Source organism: Dinoponera quadriceps, unplaced genomic scaffold (genome assembly GCF_001313825.1).
Source record: "Dinoponera quadriceps isolate SergipeBrazil2010 unplaced genomic scaffold, ASM131382v1 scaffold2094, whole genome shotgun sequence".
Classification (NCBI taxonomy): Eukaryota; Metazoa; Arthropoda; class Insecta; order Hymenoptera; family Formicidae; genus Dinoponera; species Dinoponera quadriceps.
This window is the reverse complement of record NW_014557105.1, coordinates 520,370-539,537: the sequence shown is the minus strand read 5'-3', so window position 1 is coordinate 539,537 and position 19,168 is coordinate 520,370. Positions and strand designations below refer to the sequence as shown.

General features: G+C 45.5%; 5 protein-coding genes across 12 annotated transcripts; 4 read left to right on the top strand and 1 right to left on the bottom strand.

The window, feature by feature from the left end:
* The first annotated feature begins 259 nt into the window (after positions 1-259).
* LOC106748637 (60S ribosomal protein L23a) lies at positions 260-1,976 on the top strand. Its single transcript, XM_014627349.1, has 4 exons — positions 260-347; positions 957-1,240; positions 1,428-1,555; positions 1,660-1,976. Exons 1-4 carry the CDS (start codon positions 314-316, stop codon positions 1,919-1,921), a joined length of 708 nt encoding a protein of 235 aa, XP_014482835.1. The 5' UTR covers positions 260-313; the 3' UTR covers positions 1,922-1,976.
* Positions 1,977-2,236: 260 nt separating this feature from the next.
* Positions 2,237-7,342, top strand: LOC106748688 (WASH complex subunit 7). The gene is made up of 3 exons (XM_014627475.1): positions 2,237-2,403; positions 2,634-4,884; positions 5,500-7,342. Exons 2-3 carry the CDS (start codon positions 2,651-2,653, stop codon positions 6,521-6,523), a joined length of 3,258 nt encoding a protein of 1,085 aa, XP_014482961.1. The 5' UTR covers positions 2,237-2,403; positions 2,634-2,650; the 3' UTR covers positions 6,524-7,342.
* Positions 7,176-10,376, bottom strand: LOC106748691 (CUE domain-containing protein 1). Of its 2 annotated transcripts, none has more exons than XM_014627485.1 (5): positions 9,952-10,376; positions 9,713-9,854; positions 9,242-9,620; positions 9,077-9,160; positions 7,176-8,974 (listed from the first exon to the last, which is right to left on the bottom strand). In XM_014627485.1, the coding sequence occupies exons 2-5, from the start codon at positions 9,827-9,829 to the stop codon at positions 8,838-8,840; spliced, it is 717 nt and encodes a 238-aa protein (XP_014482971.1). In that variant the 5' UTR covers positions 9,830-9,854; positions 9,952-10,376; the 3' UTR covers positions 7,176-8,837. The 2 variants fall into 2 exon arrangements, with proteins under 2 accessions (XP_014482971.1, XP_014482970.1); XM_014627484.1 differs by having other exon boundaries at positions 9,937-10,375.
* Positions 9,883-11,018, top strand: LOC106748635. Its single transcript, XM_014627346.1, has 3 exons — positions 9,883-10,018; positions 10,134-10,510; positions 10,654-11,018. Exons 1-3 carry the CDS (start codon positions 9,883-9,885, stop codon positions 10,990-10,992), a joined length of 852 nt encoding a protein of 283 aa, XP_014482832.1. The 3' UTR covers positions 10,993-11,018.
* Positions 10,950-18,919, top strand: LOC106748690 (RNA-binding protein squid). 7 transcript variants are annotated; one of them, XM_014627480.1, is made up of 9 exons: positions 10,952-11,198; positions 14,554-14,594; positions 15,170-15,297; positions 15,566-15,712; positions 15,789-15,920; positions 16,045-16,198; positions 16,666-16,737; positions 17,589-17,704; positions 18,045-18,122. In XM_014627480.1, exons 1-8 carry the CDS (start codon positions 11,062-11,064, stop codon positions 17,654-17,656), a joined length of 879 nt encoding a protein of 292 aa, XP_014482966.1. In that variant the 5' UTR covers positions 10,952-11,061; the 3' UTR covers positions 17,657-17,704; positions 18,045-18,122. The 7 variants fall into 7 exon arrangements, with proteins under 7 accessions (XP_014482968.1, XP_014482963.1, XP_014482965.1 ...); XM_014627476.1 differs by having other exon boundaries at positions 16,045-16,309; XM_014627482.1 differs by lacking the exon at positions 17,589-17,704 and having other exon boundaries at positions 10,950-11,198; positions 18,045-18,919.
* The last annotated feature ends 249 nt before the right edge of the window (positions 18,920-19,168 follow it).

The window sequence follows — 19,168 nt, the reverse complement described above, 5'->3', positions numbered from 1 at the left end:
ATTTTTCTAATTTCGTACTTTCTGAAATTGACATTTGCTCGCCCGATCCGTTGATATCGCTTCGATTTATTAATTTAACAATTTATTATTTATAGTATATGTATTAGTTGAACTATTCGAGGCTACTTTCTTTGAGGAAACGAATGTTTGTTCGGGGGGAAAAATTTTGCTGACAAATAATCCCGTTTAGAAATTCCCGCGGCGGCGTACGGATACTTCCGTTTTGTGCGTCAACGACTAACGTAGTTTCCGGTTGTGATTGGTATTTCGTGCACAGGCTTCCTCCAGAACGTGCGTCGGTCCTTTTAGCAAAATGGCACCTAAACCGAAACCTACGGATAAAGCAGGTATGTGGAAAACTACTTCGCAACGTTTGTATCTTTTTGCGGCACGAACATTTTTCGGAATAAACAATCGATGTTTAATCAACTAATATAAATCCGCAACCGGGAGTACTTGTAAAAATTGAGGTTCGTAATGAGAATATATGTTCTCTCACGCCAACCATGTGGTCCGTGATTATTTGAGTACACGTTTTGACTTACTTACGACGAGAATGGTAACAAAAACGTCCTCCGAAATTCTACACGCTACTCCTTCGAAAGGAAATTATTTGAAACACTAAATTTAATGGTATTTTATTTACAACGTGTGCCCGTATCTTCCTTAACCTATAAAGCATCGCAAGACTAAAGTTGAAGTTACACATCTCGGTGTTTTAGTCCTAATCTACAATAGATGCTTTAAAGTTTAAGCCTTAAAAAAATTTACCAATCACAATCGAATTATAGAAGAATAATCAATCACGATTGGTCAATTTCTTAAGGCTTAGAGTTTAAATTCTCATTGTAGACCCAGCTTTGATCTGCATGTGTGATGACTGCGTGGATTAAAAATATATTCTTGGTACTTGTTTTATAAGTTTGAATATTATACATATAATTTCATAAATCTAGGCAAGCCTGCTGAGAAGAAGACTGAGAAGAAGCCAGCTGCTACTGCCTCCAGTAGCAAAGTAACAAAGCCTGCGGCCAAGCCTCCTGCTGCAAAGAAACCAGCAGCTGCCAAGCCGACGGCAGCCACCAAACCTGCGGCCAAGCCTGCAGCAAAGAACGTACTAAAACTTACGAGCAAGCCATTGATTAGCAAGCCGAAGAAGAATGTACAGGTTGCGAAGAAAACCCCCAAAGGTGGTAGGCCAGCAGCTCCCCTTCAGAAAGCTCTTAAGGCACAGAAAAAGGTATATAAAGATAATATATTTTTTTTATTATTCTCAATTTTAAGCGACGAATGATGAAGCTATCTATGGGAATCTCTTTGAATTTTCGTGAGAAGACTTTTTATACGATACTGAAGAAACAAAGTACACGAAATACACACCTTTGTGTACCATCATAGATGTTGATTACCACGTTTGTTCCTCACAGATCTTGAAGGGAGTGCATGGATCGAGAGTACGAAAAATCAGGACGTCCGTCCATTTTCATAGACCCAAGACCCAGAGGCCATCTAGGACGCCGAAGTATGCACGTAAATCGGTACCAAACAGGAATCGGTAAGCACCGCCGTATTTTCCAAACTAAAATGTTTCGTTCAAATCTTAAATCTCTCCTTACGATTCTCTATGGAATACGTTTTATATCAACGCGATTGTTTCAGCATGGATGCTTTCAACATCATCAAGTATCCTCTGACGACGGAAGCGGCCATGAAGAAGATTGAGGACAATAATACCTTGGTCTTCATCGTACACATGCGCTCCAACAAGTATCACATCAAGGCGTCGATCAAGAAACTGTACGACGTCGATGTGGCTAAAGTGAACACCTTAATCAGGCCAGACGGCAAGAAGAAGGCGTACGTGCGTTTGACGCGCGATTACGATGCATTAGATGTCGCGAATAAGATCGGTATCATATAAATTTTGCATCTGGCTTGTATATTATTCGATAATAAAGTACCAATACGATAAATCAGCCTCTTTAAACCATTATTCCGTGATACTTTCTCTGTTAAACTTGAATGACGTAGAGAGGGAGGGTATCTTAACACGTGCGAGAGTAAGATTGTTCGTAAGAAAAATAAGATTAATATGTGTGAATAAGAGTCGGATATATTTACCAACCGAGCAATAGTACTGATTGTTGGTACCTGCATGCATCCCTATTGCCATCTACCTCGAACAAGAGAATCCAATGATGGTTTGACTGGACTATCAGAGACCTGCAACTAACTGTCAACGTGTGTAACTTGAGGTAGTTTTAATCGTTTCGATAGGGAGGGAATATCAGTGATGATGCAGATGACGTGCGAAATTAGAATAATGCGCAGCGATCAGATAATAAGAAGATACTAATATATTGTTCGAATTCGGTTATAAAATAAGTACAATACATGTGTAAGGTAAGTGATGTCGGTTGTTTTCCAGCAAGAGGAATCAAATCGACATTGGTTATATCATCTGTTATCCTTTTGTTTATCAAATACGAAATAAGGACAGATGATGATGTGGCCAGACTTGTGTTTTTCGCTGGAAAGCAACAAAATTATATATCAAGTAACACATAAATTTCACAAAATTTAACCTTCATTCAATTCTATACATTTCTAATAATCGTCATGCCTCATCACAGGGCTTTGCTGACCAAAGATGATAGAGCCACCAGGATGGAATTCCAAGAAGGACGAGAGCATCTACAAAGCCGCGGGTGCGATGCACCTGCGGAAGTACGGGGAGTTCTTCGAGAACTTGGTGGAGAAGTCCTGGGGAAACGACTCTGCCTTGGAGTATGTCGTGGAGGGTCCCGTGCGGCTAGTGTACAAAACTACCGAGGACATCAGCATCATCTCCCTGGTGGAGATGGAGAACAAAGTCTTGTCCAAGTTGCTGGCGGCGGTGGCAGGTACATGCAGGGAAATCAGGTTGCTGAAGGTGGAAGCTGCTGGATTCTACGCGAAGCTCTTTGCGCACGGGGAGAGGTGTATGGACGACGACCTCATCGACGTGACCAAGCTGCTGTCTGATCTTCAGGATCTGTCTATCTTTGCCAACCGAATGTCAACTGTCGTGTACCTGACTACTCAGCAGTTGGCGAGTCTGTCGGGCGGTGTTCACGATATCTATCTGCCAGCCTTGATAGAAGCCTTCGTGGACCTGTTTGTGATCCTCACGACCCTCGACGAGATCGTCGATGCGCAGCCGGCGATAGTGGAGCAATGGAAGAAGTACAGGATGCACGTGCGCTCTATGATGCACAATCCGTCGCAGTTCGGGGTCGCCGAGACGAAGCTGGAGACTTTCGATCATCTCTTGAGGGACCTGCAGGAGAAGCTGCTGCGACGGAATATGTTTCTGAGAGCTATCGAGCACGTGATGGACGTGACCAAGGGTCCGTTGATGAACGAGCAGATCGTCAGCTACCTGAAGAACACGATGACGGACGTGGAGAGTAAGTCGAGCGATCACGCCGCGTTGAACAAGAACTGGATAAGAGTCAACGTCGGCATCGTGGTTGCGATCAAGCTGCTCGGCTCCTGCGACAAGAAGCTGATCAAGAGGGTGTTGGAAGCGAACAAGAGGTTCTACGCGGTCACGTTGATAGGGAACGTCGTGTGGGTGCCGAGCAAGTTCCTCAGCGACATCGTGCCGAAGGAGACCGGTAACGCGGTGAGTCCGCAGGTGGGCGAGAAGATCCTGCAGGCGCGAATCCAGAGATTACCGCACACCGTGAACAATCTGATACACAGAGCGACCGCTTGGTGCGTGGAGATGCTGAGCATCCTGACGAGGATCAATCTCCAGGTTTCGGACATAGGCCAGAAGCGCACTTTGCTCACCGACCTGTTGGCTCTATTGTCCCAGATGAAGGAGACCATCTCGTTCGTGACGAATCTACACGCCTCGCTGTCGAAGCCGATGAACCGCGGCACGGTGCAGCTGATTTGCAGGCTGGTGGAGCTGCAGAAGTCCCTGGAGACGATGTTCCATGCGCTCGGGCCGGTCGTGGTGCAGTCGCAGGCCCAGGTGCTGCAATATATGGCTTATTACGTGCTGGCTCTGCTGGAGACCGCGCGTAAAGGCCTCGTGCAAAAGGACAAGGGCTACAGCAGGGAACGGCTGGACGCTTTGTCCTTGATAGGACTGAGCATGCGGCTGATGGGCGGCCCGGCGAGCGCAGACCGCCGGCTGATAGTGCGCTGCGCCCTCGCCTGCGCCAACCAGCTGACCGACACGTTTCGCGAGGAGGACGTGGTGAAGCTGAGGTACCTGTTGGACAGCTACGACTCCGTGGCCGAGTTGTACGAGTCCGTCGACGACCTCTGCGACTACTCGTTGCTGCTGCATCATCAGAACATGCTGCCGGCGTACTTCACCTCGATCGTCGACGGCAACTCCAGCGTTTACCATCTCTCCCACCTGTTCGCCGCCTTTAACAGCGCCGTGGGCGAGCAGGAGTCGGGCGAGCTGAGGGACAAGCGCATCGTGGAGCTCAGGGAGACCCTGGTGAAGAGCGTGCTGAAGCCCGCCTGCCACGAGATCGAGACCAGTCTGCGGCTGCACGTGCACGCGCATCTCAAACTCGACTCCACGAATCCCTTCAACGTCGGCGCTAAAGACGGCTGCAGGGTGGTGCGGGCGCCCCCGTTGCCCCTGGCCGAGAATATGGTCTGCGCCAAGAGGTTCGTCGAGCACTACCTGGACGATATGTTCTACAATCTAACGACCGTGGCCCTGCACGATTGGAGGACCTACCGAACGATGCACGCCTTGGCCAGCTATAAGATGGGCCTGGATACCGTGCAGGATCATTTGCCGACCCAGACTCTGGAGCAGGGCCTCGACGCTCTCGAGATCATGCGCAACATTCACGTGTTCGTTTCCAGGTACTTATTCGACGTTGTTGAATATGTCAAAGAGAACAGAGCTGGAGAAATCACTCCTCCAAAATGACCGTTGACGTTACTCATCCAGGAAGAATAACTTGTTAAAGAGAATATGTTATCCGAGAAAAATGTAATGTTGCTGGAAAGGCTAACTTAAAAAGTAACGGTGTCACGAGTAACATGTTACTTCTCAGCTACCTTCGATCAAAAATAGGCGAACCGGCGGATTTTAGATCTTAAGTTTCTCTGCGTTTCTCGTGGTCGCATGAAAAATGTAGTCTGTTTAGGAATAGTAGATCGCATTCGACGCGTCCGTTTTTTTTCTCGAACTTTTTTTCTGTTTGGATTTGCGATGAGTTTCTTCAAACTTTTAATTTGCACGACTCGTTAGATCCTCTTCGAATTGTCTTTATTCAAACTGAAGAAAGTAACATATTTGTAAAGCGCGAGATTAACAAACTGCAACAACAACAGCGGGTTGGCTCTCATAAGTCAGGTGTTAACGTTCCCTTCTTATCGTAACTTTCGGAGTCACACTTGTATATTTCTTGATAAAAAAGAAACGGCTAAACCCGTCTCGTTTCGGGAAGCTGATTGCCCTGTGTTCGCCGGCAGGTACCTGTACAACCTGAACACGCAGACGTTCGTGGAGCACAGCAGCGGCAACAAGCACCTGAACACCATCGGCATCAGGCACATCGCCAACTCGATCCGCACCCACGGCACCGGCATTATGAGCACCACGGTGAACTTCGTCTACCAGTTCCTGCGCGTCAAGCTGCACACCTTCTCGCAGTTCCTCTTCGACGAGCACATCAAGTCGCGGCTGATGCGTGACATCAGGTTCGTGCGGACGCAACGGGAGGCCGGTGGCGCTCCTTACACGTACGAGCGGGCGGAGAAGTTCCAGAAAGGTATCCGGAAGCTGGGCATGACCGCCGACGGGCTGAGCTACCTGGACCAGTTTCGGCAGCTGATCACGCAGATCGGCAACGCGCTGGGCTACGTGCGGCTGATCCGTTCGGGCGGCCTCCACGCCAGCTCGAACGCGGTGTCCTTCCTGCCGGATATCGAGCGAACGGTGCCGTTCGAATCGTTGTGCCGCGGGCTGAATTACAGCGCGAGCACGCAGGCCGCAGCCGGTCGACTCGAGGCCGATATCGCCGACCTGGTGCGCAACTTCACCGAGGGCATCCAGTACTTCAAGCTGCTGGTGGACGTGTTCGCGTCGGCATTCCGCGACACCAAGTCCTACCACCTGCAGCAGTTCTACGCGATCGTGCCGCCGTTGACGCTCAGTTTCGCCGACAATTCCGTCTCCAACAAGGAGAAGATGTTCAAGAAGAATCAGCAGGGCGCTGCCTTCACCGACGACGGTTTCGCCATGGGCATCGCCTACATCAACGCCCTGCTGGACCAAAGCGCCGAGCTGGACGGGCTGCACTGGTTCAAGACGGTGGAGCAGCATATCAGCCAGGAGAGACACGCCGCCGAGAGCAAGGACGACCACGGCGACGAGAAGCTCCAGCAAACCAGAGCGCTCACGTTGAAACGTCTGGCCGAGAGGAACGCCGAGTTCCAGCTGTTGTACTACAGCCTCTCCGGCGCCAGGGTGTTCTTCAAGCAGCCCGACACGTAGCGCGAGACGCTTGCTCGGCTTTGATCACGCGATTAAGAGCACCTCGCGCTCCACCTGTTTCCTTACCGATCAGTGGCGGATTTTTACAAGGTGCCTCGTTCTAATACAAGTTGTTGTTTCCATTAAAATGGGATATCCTGTACAGGAGCTAACGATGCTGAATCATCAGGGCCCTCGTCGGAAAGAGGCCACATTCCAGTTATCCCTTCTCATTTACTTCTTAATTACTTTTCACAAGCTTGATGAGCTTTTTAGCGACTCGTAAGTTACAGGCTCCCGAAATAGTATCCGCATCAGGCCTCGAAGAGTCACCCGTCCGCCACTGTTGCTGGCCACTCAGATCGACTTCGAGCGATTCAGAGGGAGTTGGGCAGCCATGAAGGCTCAGACGAATATATGTACGATAGCATTTCGGGTCTTAAGTTGAAAAAGCGAGACGAAAATATCGGACTAGAATATGGGAGATGAAGGATCGCGAGTTGGAACTTCAGCCGGAGGAGGTAACGAACCGGGATTGAGATTAGCTTTAGAAGTTGATTTTGCTGAATTCGCATCTCTAATCTTTAATTTCTATTCCGCAATCTCTATTCCCAATGCTCGGTTTGATGACACGGGCCTAATACGCGGAGTTCCAAATCAATGCGACTCGAGATCCGGCTTCTCTTCCATTTATTCTCGTACATAACGTGTCCGTTGTAGCACATACTGTTGTGTCTGTAAATGACTTAGACTATGGTTATTTTTATAAATAATTTTCTACATTCACAATATATCGTTACAATATCAGATTCCTGTTCAATAAATAATGGCTAGACTGAGTGACTAGGATTTATTACGTTTAAGGATGGGTGCACTGATACGTTGTACCGCACCTTGTGTTTGTGTATGTATGTCGTGTGTGTGTAATCGCAACCGCAGAATCGAAGGAATAAATGGACGAAGGCGCGCGGTGTTGTGACGTTCCGTGGTGTGTTTCGAGTTTCAGATCGACTCACTCGATCACTCGATCGGCGATCACTAAAGTAATACCAATTCAAGTTGACGACCTCTATCAAGCGAGATTAAGTCGATTTTATCGGGTGAGAGTCATCAAAACAGCCAAGCGAGCACCGCACCACGGGACGTAAACGAATCGTAAGAGTGGCACAACTTTCGTAGGAATGTGACGTGAACCTTCATCCACTTGTTTTCTTTTTTTCTTTCTTTCCCGACGAATCGATCGTTTCGAAGATCGTTGCATCTCTATTTTCCGAAGAGTTCGACCTTTCGAAAGGATCAGATCCGATAGTCGAGTCGGCGTTGCTTCTAAATTGCCGATCAAAAGCTCGCCCTTCCTAACAACATTAACGCGCTGTCGGCGCACAATAGACACAGACGTGTATATATATATACAACACGATCGACCAGCCTCATAGTCGTAAAACGCATACGCTAACAAATCGAAACAAAGCGAACGCAACGCGCGCACTTCGCGATCAAACAAAATCGCCCCGTGAGATTCTCCGTGGGAGCCCCATCGCGCTCCAGTTTTGCGATGCGATCGCCGTGCGCGATACCGAATCCAAGCGGGTATCTCAAGACGATCGCGAGCAACGTGGAGACACGTCGCAACGAAACGTTAAATCTGTCGAAAAAGAAACAAATAACAACCGAAATTCCGCATCGTCGATACATCGTAAACAATATCACATCGAACTCGTCGGAATTGAAACAGATCTCTACCTTACCGGGGGAAATACATCGATATTAATTAACGCGCTATCGCTCTACGTGGCACATGTGTCGGCCTAATTCCTGACACACGGATATTTTGATAATCTTTTAACCTTTCAACCAAGCGTCTCGCTGTTTTTTTTTTTCTCGAGCGGGGTCTGCAAAGATAATTTAAGCTCTAAGCCTTAAGAAATTGACCAATCGCGGTCGAACGTGAGGAGAATAATCGACCGTGATTGGTCAATTTCCTAAGACGTAAAGCTGAAAAACATCTATTGTAGAACGGGACTTAAAGAGCTTTCCAATTTCCTCGCCGTATACCGAGATCAGTCTCAGCCTTGCGACTTCGTCATCCCCGTGCGGCTAATCGCGGTTGCGCGAGCGACGACGAACCTAAATAACTAATTAACTTATACCTCGTACGATTCCACGCGCGACTATCGCGTCCGCCGCGTTACAACGACATATAGATATGCTTGTTTCCGACGTGACATCTAAATTACGTTAAGCTTCGCTCGCCGAGTCCCCGAGAGCCTCTCGACGAGGCGGGAGGAGTACGGACGTTCCTACGAGGTATACCGTAGGTATACGAGTGTCTTCCTTAGGACTGTGGTCTGGATGACTCCTCCGGATCCAGGAGATCGTCGCAGGATGCCGTGGGCGGCAGCAGTTGCCTGCCGCCGCGCTTTTTACTGCGAGTGAATACTTTCGTGAGCTGCGCGAACTTACGCCGTGACACTGCAACAACGTTTTACGCCGTTAGATTACCGAGAAATCGTGCGGGGAATCTGCGCGAACATCGTTAGTAGCCCGACTGTTGTCCAACTGTTGCGCACTTACTCTTGCCCATGTTTCTCAGTCTTTCTTTAAACAGATCCTCGTCGTCGTGGCCGGTCTGGCCGCCGCATTTCTCAAGTTTCGAATCTACATGAGGAAAGAGAAAAGGTTTTCAGATCCGGGATCGGACGTACCGCCGTTTCGGTGAACGAAAGCGCGATCGCTTACCGTGCTCCAATGTAGACAAGAAATCCTCGTTCCAACGTAGCTCCGCCATGAACTCCTCGTTCTGAAGGAACATGGCGATCCTCTCGTCCTCCAGCATCGAGTTCTCCTGCGGATAAGCCGAGTCGAAACTGTCGTCGGACGTTTGCTGAGGGAGTCTCAGGAAGGTGTCCGGCAACGGTCCCAACAATGGGGGCTGCCACTTGTGGATGTTTTTTAATGATTTACCAGAGTCTTTCTTGGAGGGTGACTTGGTCGTGTTTGGGAGTTCCTCTTTCTGCTCCAGCTCGCTTCTGATTTTCTCATTCTCATTGTCGGTGCTCATTGTGAGCAGCTGGTCGATTGTGGTGTCCACAGCTCCCTGATTAGATCTCAGCACAGCCTGGTGAGCGAAAATAGAATGAGCGCGAATGTACGAGTCGCGAACATCCCAAGTTACGATACAGCGGTGTTGATTTTCGACAGAACTCTCACCTCTATCACATCGTCGTCCATCTGTGGAAACATGTTCTTGAAGTCGGCCATCGCCTGGTAAAACTCTAGGGTGGTCTGTTGCTGTTGCTGCTGCTGCTGCTCCGTGGCAGAGGCCATGATGAGGCTTTTTCGAGGGGCAACGCTATCGATGAACGCAATCAGACTTGTTAATGAGAATTTGTATAAGCATTTGCATATGCGACTACTATATATGCGACACGTACGTGTTCGTTCGTTACCTGGACAGTCTTCAAGAAATAACAGCTGCGAGCGCACTGTCCATGCCGGTCGGCACTGTGTCGCTGAGTCGCTCTTTGGCTCGCGCGTCAAAGCGGTAATTAGTACGGTATCATTTTCCTGGGCGGTTAATTAATGCTCGAGTGTGTGTGTGTGCGTACGCTTGGCGTTATATTTGTGTGAGAGACGTTCAAAGTACAAGCCAGCCGGTCGGTCGGTGGTTGTCCTACGTCATCGTGTCTGCGGCCGAGAGAGCCCCGGTGGAGTTGTCAGCTGTCGAAGTACGACGAGCTTGCGACAACTTCGTCCGACTCCGCGTCGCTCAGCGACCTGACCTTTGAAAATGATATCGCCACGCGTGCTCGGAGACTCGCAGTTACATCGAGATTTCCGATTTACGGTTCCGATGGACGTTTCACAGCGCGCTCTGCGCCGTCGCCGCGAAATCGTCAACGACGAGTGCCCGAGATTCTTCTCGATGACTTTCGGAACGCGAGTTGGTTCGTTTGGTTGGAAGAAAAAAAAAAGAAAAGGAATAGACCCGCCCTTGTAACTCAATTGGTAAGCAATTAAATTGTGCTTGAAATAAAGCGGACGTATATTTAATTCTCTTTCACTCGGTGAGAGAGAGAGAGAAAGATCACAAATATTTCGGAACGTGTGTAAAAAGAGTAGACCTATCATCTGCTTCATTTCGAGTGCAGATAGTGCAACTTGGTGCAGTTAAGAAGTGCGTATCCGAAATTCCCCTGGAGTTCGGCGATGAGTTCGAGGACAGCTTGAGATCGCCATTCGCGAACACGACGATCGTGATTCGAACGCCGATCTGCCGCTCATCTGCAACACCAGATTTCCGGGCGTCCCTGAATCGCAACGGCGGCGTTCATTCATCCGCATCGTCATTGGTCTCTGCGGCCTCAACAGTCTGCAGATTCCGCCGGCAGGTGGCGGTGCGCGCTGGCGTCCTAAAGCCGACGCATGGGGCGTTCACTATCTCTCGCTTTTGTCGCTGGTGTGTCTCGTCGTCGCCGTTAGGATTGTAGTGTTCGCACTATTCTTTTCTAAATCCTTATTCATTAATACAGCGTGTGTAGCCAAAGCCAGCGTAAACAATGGCGGATCAGCAAGAAAACAAGGACTTCAGTGACGACGTGGCGGAGCAAAATTTCGATAAGAACGGCGAGGCTGAGGGCGGCATCGGCGGTGGCGGCGACGCCGTGGAAAATGGCCAGGACTCGCAGGAAGACAGGTAGGAATCTCTCGTGTCTTCAAACAGCGTCCGTGCGATCCGAGCCGATTTTCGCGCTCACCCCCTCCGTCTCCGCCGCCGCACCGCCGAGCGTGCATTAATCGCACTTTGCGCGCCCTTTCCCGCGAAATTCTTCGGCGTCGTTGTCCCCTTCCGGCCCGCCGCCGTTGGTCTTCTTGCTCTTTCGGAACGAACAAAATGGCGATGGCCGAGCCGACGAAAACGTAATCCGTTCACATCGGCCGCGCGAACCGGCGTCCGCGCGATTCTTTCGCGACGCACGTCTACGACGCGCTCGCAGCTGCGTTTTTTCTCCGTCATCGGCGCTCCTCGGGGCCAGTTCGAGCGGAATTCGCGTTATCGTGATGTAGGCGAGAGACTTTTTTGTGCGGTTCGGGAGAGAAGAAAGAAAGATGAACGAGGCAGGAAGGAAAGAGTGAGGGGGAAAGAGAGAGAGAGAGAGAGAGAGATATATATAGATATAGATATATATATATAGATATATATGTATATAGATTAGTCACGTAGCGTGATTCATTCTGTACACACTTTCTCTCTCTCTCTCTCTCTCTGTCTTTCTCCCGCGAGTTGTTTTGCGTTTTCATTTCTCTTTTTTTCTTTACCAAAAAATGCGCTCCGTGTTCGTTTCTTTTTTTGCTCTTTCTGAGACGTAGAGGGTACACGGGACGCAAACAGATTTAACGTCACTTTGCAGCTTCGCATTTGGCATTTATCGCGCAGGCATCTACGAGTCTAACTAAGCAATGCTCTGAATTTACACAATGAATGGAATAATGAGTATATTTGTTGACACGATAATAAATGTGAATTGTCGAACAGTTTACTGCATCATATTGATAATGCACTTGTGGTAAATTGCAGTTTGATATTTATACATATATATATACACATATATATATTTTATATTGTTTGTCACATGAATATATAAAATAAGGTAAATATATATAATTATACATTAATTATAATTAACTATATTTGTGACTATACATGTGCTACGATTATACGAGGTATGTGTTTATCTGTTTCCACAAGCTTTTCTAACTTTTTTTGTAAATTTCTCTTTCTGTTCTCACTTAGCCGTTTAACTCTCTTCTAGTCCTATAATTAATGGAGGGCAGTCACAATTTCAGCATTGATAAAGAGTTTGTATGTATATCTGTAGATCCTATTTATATATACTTTATAAGAATATATGACACTTGTGTATTGTATTATTTTTTTTTATAGAGTATAATTTTGAAATCCAGTTTGATCAGTTGCGAGTCATCTGTCCTTATTCACAGTACATTACAGTCAAATTCAGATTAGTCAATTGCCCAAAACGATTGACAATGCGTCCATGCTTGTCTGGGATCTCTGAATTGAAGTGCGAAGCCTCGTGAATGACTTTGGGGTCGGAATTAATGTGCGAGCGATCCGCATCGAGTTCAAGTTCATCATGTTCCTTGGCGACACGAGAGCGCTGGAAGTCGAGTCAAATTACTTGAGATCAAATATGTGTCGCAGTGACACATACCTTGCCTGCTGGATAATACGTAGAGTAATTTCCGCTGTCGAGTGATATTTGGATTATATTGGGCATGAACAATGCACAGAGACACTAGGGCGAATCCATACATCTCCGATAGCTGAACGCCATTAACGCAGTTTATGTGACTTGGTCTGCAGGTGGCAAACGTCCCGGTGCGATTATGGCGGGCTACTTGCAACGGGCTAACTGTGACCTGACCTGACAACAGATACCGGCGAGTAACTGGTACCCATGGTATTTATCATCAGCCCTAGATGATATACAAAAATGATATATATATATATCTATTGATAAAAAAAACGTATATAAATACAGACTAAACACCGCCGGAAAAAAAAAAGTTAAAGGAAAGATAGAGCGAAAGAAACAGCAAAGTGTACATATTGCAGCTTGTTATTTGAAAATGCGAAAATAAAAAGAAAAGTACGGAAAAGTGTATCTCAATGACTCGAGACTCAGTCGTGTGTAATGTAAGCCTCGTTGACGAACCATGAAAAATTGTACGAGTGTCTGAATGTAATGTTGTGCCGATATAATATGTTGCTTAGAGAGAAGTTAAATAAAGATAACAGAAAGTAAGAAAAGAAAAGAGCAAAAAAAAAGAGAGTGTGAAATAAGAACAGAGCAAAATCATGCATCAGTGACCAACACGTTAATCTGTATCATATGGAAATTAATTTTTAGCTTTCCAATATAGAGTTGCAGTCGATCCTACCACACGTGCCACTAATTTGGGCCAATTAATAATCGGGATTTTTTACGTTAGAGAAGTTATTTATATTTTCTTTAGGGGCAGCTGTATGTCAACTGGAGTTGTAGCTTATTTGGATCATCGTTAATAACAGTACTTTGCTCTTTTTGATGCGTTTTGTCTCCACACGCACATACACATATACACACACATAACACACGATACATACATATATTGCATATGTATATGTACCTTTTTTTTCACAAAAGAATACTTTTCCTTTAATGTTTTTTTGACGAACATGTTGTGGTGTTCAAATCGAGTTGCCTGTGGTGCGCGCAAAGCCGTCTCTCCTCGTAACTTCAATTTCACTACGCTATCGCGTAGCAACTGCGTATGTAACTTTTGTATAATATAACGTACGTATAACTTTATCAGAGTTCATTTGTTCTAGGTAATGGTATTGTAACTTTACCTCTTGCTGTCAGAAATGTAACTATCTTGTTTAGTCTCATGCAAGGAACGTGTTTATTTTTCCAAATCTACATATGTAGGACAACACCTGTTGTATTTTTCTGTTGCTGCAATTGGAATTCCAATACGAGCAATGTGTAACTCACACTTGTATAAATACATCAAAATTGTTTTGCAGTGCCCCTTTTTCCAGATAGCATCATGGATCATCAAATCTATCACTTTATTAAGTTTCTAGTACGGCTCTGACTTTGCACAGGAATTTGTACATTCTCTCGAATCGTCTTTGCGTAAATTTTCCTTGCAAACAGCAAAGTAGCTTCGTTAGTGCAGTGTCTCTTTCTCTGTAAAGATCCTATATCCCGAGCCTCTCTTTTGGTAAAAATAAATTAGTTCCATTGCTTTGCAGGTTGACCGGAAGTAATCAGGACTCTATATGATTGATATATAGGCACATTCAATTTCTCTATTACTCTTTCATTTTTTACTTTTAATACATAGTGTGCCTGTAAAAATTCAATTGAAACAATAAACCGCAGTCGTAAGCGCCGCGATAGCGGTCGAAAAGTTAGGGCGGCAAGAGAGTTACTCTTCCATTTCATTTATTTAAAAATTGTATTTCTGCTTATTGTTTACAGAAAGTTATTTGTCGGTGGCTTGAGCTGGGAGACAACTGACAGTAAGTCCTGTGCCGTATACTTAGCCAGATAAATTAAGGCTCTTGGGATAATCGCTGCAACTGTCCTTGTTTGATGACGTCAGAAATGAGAAAACGCATGTCAAGAATTCTTGCGTTATACGTTGAAATAAAAAGATACACTCACAAAATGACATTTGTGATCGATTCAATACACTTGTAAAATTATACGTCCACTTTTCTCTTACTCGAACAATTAATAAACAGCCGCAAAATTAATTTGACACGGAAGTCTTTTTAACCTCCTTTCTCATGATTTTGTCAATGTTAATTTTACGACTATTTATTGCTTGTTCGAGTAAAAGAAAAGTGTACGGACTATTTTACAAGTATACTGAATCGATCACAAATGTCATTTTGTATATCTTTTTATTTGAACGTATAACGCAAGAATTTTTGACATGCATTTTCTCGCTTTTGACATCACCAAACAAGGAGACAGTTGCAGCTACTACTCAAGAGCCTTAAGTAAAAGTCGTCGAGGATAAAACTGCACTTTATCTTCGACGGGGGAAGATTAGCGGGCGTTTCTAACCCGTTATGTTTCTGCGTTTCAGAGGAATTAAGAGATCATTTTAGCACATATGGAGAGATTGAGAGTATTAATGTTAAGACAGACCCCAACACGGGGAGATCGAGGGGTTTTGCCTTCATTGTCTTTGCCAAAGCCGAAGCTCTTGACAAGGTATTTGATTCTTTCTTATCTAGACTTTTATCTAGGCTGAGCTCAGCCCAAAAAAAAGGAAATTTCGCAATAAGTTCACATTAAATCTATTTTTTATGTTATATTATCCGCAACTAAAACTGCGTTGGCTCTTATTTCTCGTTTACTTACAAAACCGTATATAATTTAACGTTGAAAGGAAACTGAACGAAGTTCCAATACGGCACTAAGTTAGCAGTAATATTTCTATTGTTCACATGATAACCAAGTAACTATTTTCCCCGTGCAGATCATGTCGGCCGGTGATCACGTTATCAACAACAAGAAGGTCGATCCGAAGAAGGCGAAGGCCAGACACGGCAAAATCTTCGTTGGCGGCCTTTCGACGGAACTGTCCGACGACGATATCAAAAACTTCTTCTCACAGTTTGGTAATGTAAGTATCACACTCGGTTAAAAATTGAAAAACCGATGGCCAGGCCGATATCGATTCATCACGTTCGACTTTCCAGATCGTTGAAGTGGAGATGCCGTTCGACAAAACAAAGAACCAGAGAAAAGCGTTCTGCTTTATTACATTCGAATCTGAACAGGTAGTCAATGAATTACTCAAGACGCCGAAACAGACTATCAATGGAAAAGCGGTAAGTTTTCTCGGCTTCTCTCATCGCCACTCGGCGAGAACACTCTCGTTGAACTTTCGCCTAATTAGTCGGCAACCGGCGTTTGTCCTCTGTTTCTCCCAATTGATCCCGAGCTCTCCTTCAGGTGGACGTGAAAAAGGCGACGCCCAAACCTGTAGACGGCACGTACGGGATGCGCGGTGGAATGATGGGTCGCGGTAGAGGCGCTCGAGGTGGACGAGGTCGTGGATTCGGTGGACAGGGCGGCTGGGGACAGGGCTACGGCGGCGGTTACGGTGGTGGGTACGGCCAGGGTGGCTACGGTGGTGGCTACGACGGTTATGGCGGTTATGATTATTATGGCGGCGGTTACGGAGGCTACGGTGGCTACGACTACAGCGGTTACGGCGGTAATTATCGTCATATTTCTCCCTCGCGCCGCGCGTACACACACACACATACATACATATTTTTGTAGCAGGTCAATTCGCTCGTACATGTAAGTTACATAACACATACGCAGGGTGAGGTGTTGTATTCCGTCGCTCGAGCGATCCGTTTCCCGGCGATTCTCCGGAGATACTTTTATTACCCTCCGTGTCCGTTCTCGGACGTAGATTTTCGCGGAACATCGCGGGCGTTGATTTTCTTTTTAATTTTTTTCTTTTTTTTTTGTTTTCTTTTTAAATTTTCTATTTGCTCGCTGTACGACGGCGGCGGATGCTGACTCCATTGTCTCTTGTATCGTGTGTTTCATGAAACGCAGATGGCTATGGCTATGGCGGTGGTAATTACGAAGGTGGCTACGCGGGCGGGCGCGGTGGTGCACGCGGTAAAGGTACGCATCAGCGTCCCTTGATACTCTACCCATGAACTTGTATTTTTTCGCTCTATCTCTGTTTCTCCACCCCTTTTTTTCTCTCCGTTCAATTTGTTGACGCTTTGCCACCGTTAGAAATTGTTTAACCCATCCCATTAGAGAGTAATCTTTCGGCTGTTTGAGCGTTGAGAGAGAGAAAGAGTGACTATTTGGGCGCGACTTCCGATTCGAGATGAATCGTCGCGTGAAAGTTCTGTAGCTTCGTCGAGTGAATTCCTCTTAATTGATTACATTGATTTTCAATATTCTATGTAGGAGCATTGATGTACGCTCGGGGTTAAAGAGAGAGAGATTCCGTTTGATTCCCATGCTTCTTTTCTGTCATTTCGTTGCTTACTGTTAGTCTATGTTGTTGCTTATACCATATTATTACAGTAACAAAAAAAAATGGGTTGACGATGTTGTGAATACACCTTCACACGTCTGTCAGAGAGGAAGGGTATCGTTCCAGATAGTGTACAGCTTACTACCTTAGCCTGTAGCCTCTTTGTTCTTACATTATATCTTACATTATGTCTGTAATATATTAGCAGTAGCTATATAGAAATAGTTGTAGTATTAGCATAGTGGTAATAATTGTATAGTAATAAAAAAAATATATATATGTATATATTTTTTTCTTTTTTTTTCTTTTTTTTCGTATGAAATGTTAGTTGTTAATGTATGACGTAACGCGTATATCGAGCTGTTTTGCGTGTGTCACGTTGCAAGAGACTTGTTTAATTTATATAAGTAGTTAATGAATAATTTGCGTAATAAGAGATCATTCTAACCAGGTATACTAACTGTACGGTGACGGCATGTTTCAGGAGGCTCAGGCTATGGCGGCAAGCAAAGAGGTGGTGGTCGCCAAAATCAGAGGCACCAGCCATACTAACGAAAATCCTCACTCGCGACCGCAGTGCAATTCGCGTTGTAATCGCCGGTGAGTTGCCGTGGCCCATGAGATCTACGCGTTTTCACACGTATCCTAGGAAGTATCGCAGCGAGATAATAAATATCAATGTCCATTTCTGTTCATTTGTGAATGTGTTTTATAATGGATGTCCCGCAATATTTTTACTTTTGTAACACACTGAGAGAGAGAGAGGGAGAGAGAGAGAGAGAGAGAGAAGCGCGACTTTATTTTTCATTTCTTGACTCTTACGATCGGTCTATCCGTTGTGTCGTATTATCGTGGCGCTAACTGTATATGTATAATATGTATTTTTTAAATATAAATTAAAAATTACGTATGTATAGTCTACTTTTGCTTTTCTTCGCAGGTTCTCTTCCTCACTACAGATCTCGTCGCTCGTCCAATCATCATTCCATTTAACCGCGTCCCTTCCAGAAGATTTCAACAAAACCACACTATACCGAGAAAACTATAAACGAGACAGACAGCAGTTATAGCGATTTCATTTTATATTTAACTCTCTCTCCACGTCTATATGCTTCCCTTTCTGCCGTTTGCAGTCTGAACCTTGTTTCTTCTCCTTTTTAACAATGCGATCGCGGTAGAAAAGCAAGCATATATATACACACACACACACACACACATATATATATATATATTATATAAAAGAAACTAAAGAAAACCACTGACAGCATTGAATGTATGCCGAACAAAGATATGAAGTATCCAACAGTATAAACAACCTCGAAAGGAATAATGTTGCCGTAATAATAGATGAAACGAAGTAAGAATAGTTGTATAAAATAAAAAAAAAGGATTGTAAACACACGGTAACGCGCGATATAAAAAATATCTGCGTCATTACTGAGGAACCGATCGTACGAGATTATTTCCATTTGTAACCCACTACTACGACACGTGTCTTTTTTTATCTCCCGATGCTCTCGAATTAGTTAGATTGGATTACGGTTAGAGTAAGCGCGATCTTCGACTACAGCTACATTTATGACGAGTACAAAAGTCGAACTGATTGTATGCAAGTATACCGATCTTTGTATTAATGCGTGCCGAAGAAAATTGCCGTTTGGCGGAACTTTTCTCTATCGTGCTCGATGTTATATCTTTTAAAATATAACGCCACTGTGTTGTGTACATAACTCCAATACGAGTCGTTCTCATTAACATAACATTGTATCTTTTGTAAATCGGAGCGTTCAGAATCGAAGAAAAGTATATATTTGAGATTATCTTGTCGACTGAAGAGAAGGAAGGATTTGCGAGCATGGCTCCGAGCTCCGTTAGGAAAATCCGCCGACCGACCGATCCGGCCGGCAGGACTGAAGATCCCGAGAACTCGCCGGGAAAATACCAAGTGCGTCGTCCACGTGCTATAACGAACATCGGCCGGCCGAGAGAGGAAGGTCGTGGAACGAATCCCTCGCATACGCACGGTAGCGCGAGCGTACATCGGTACGCCAATAGTATATCCAC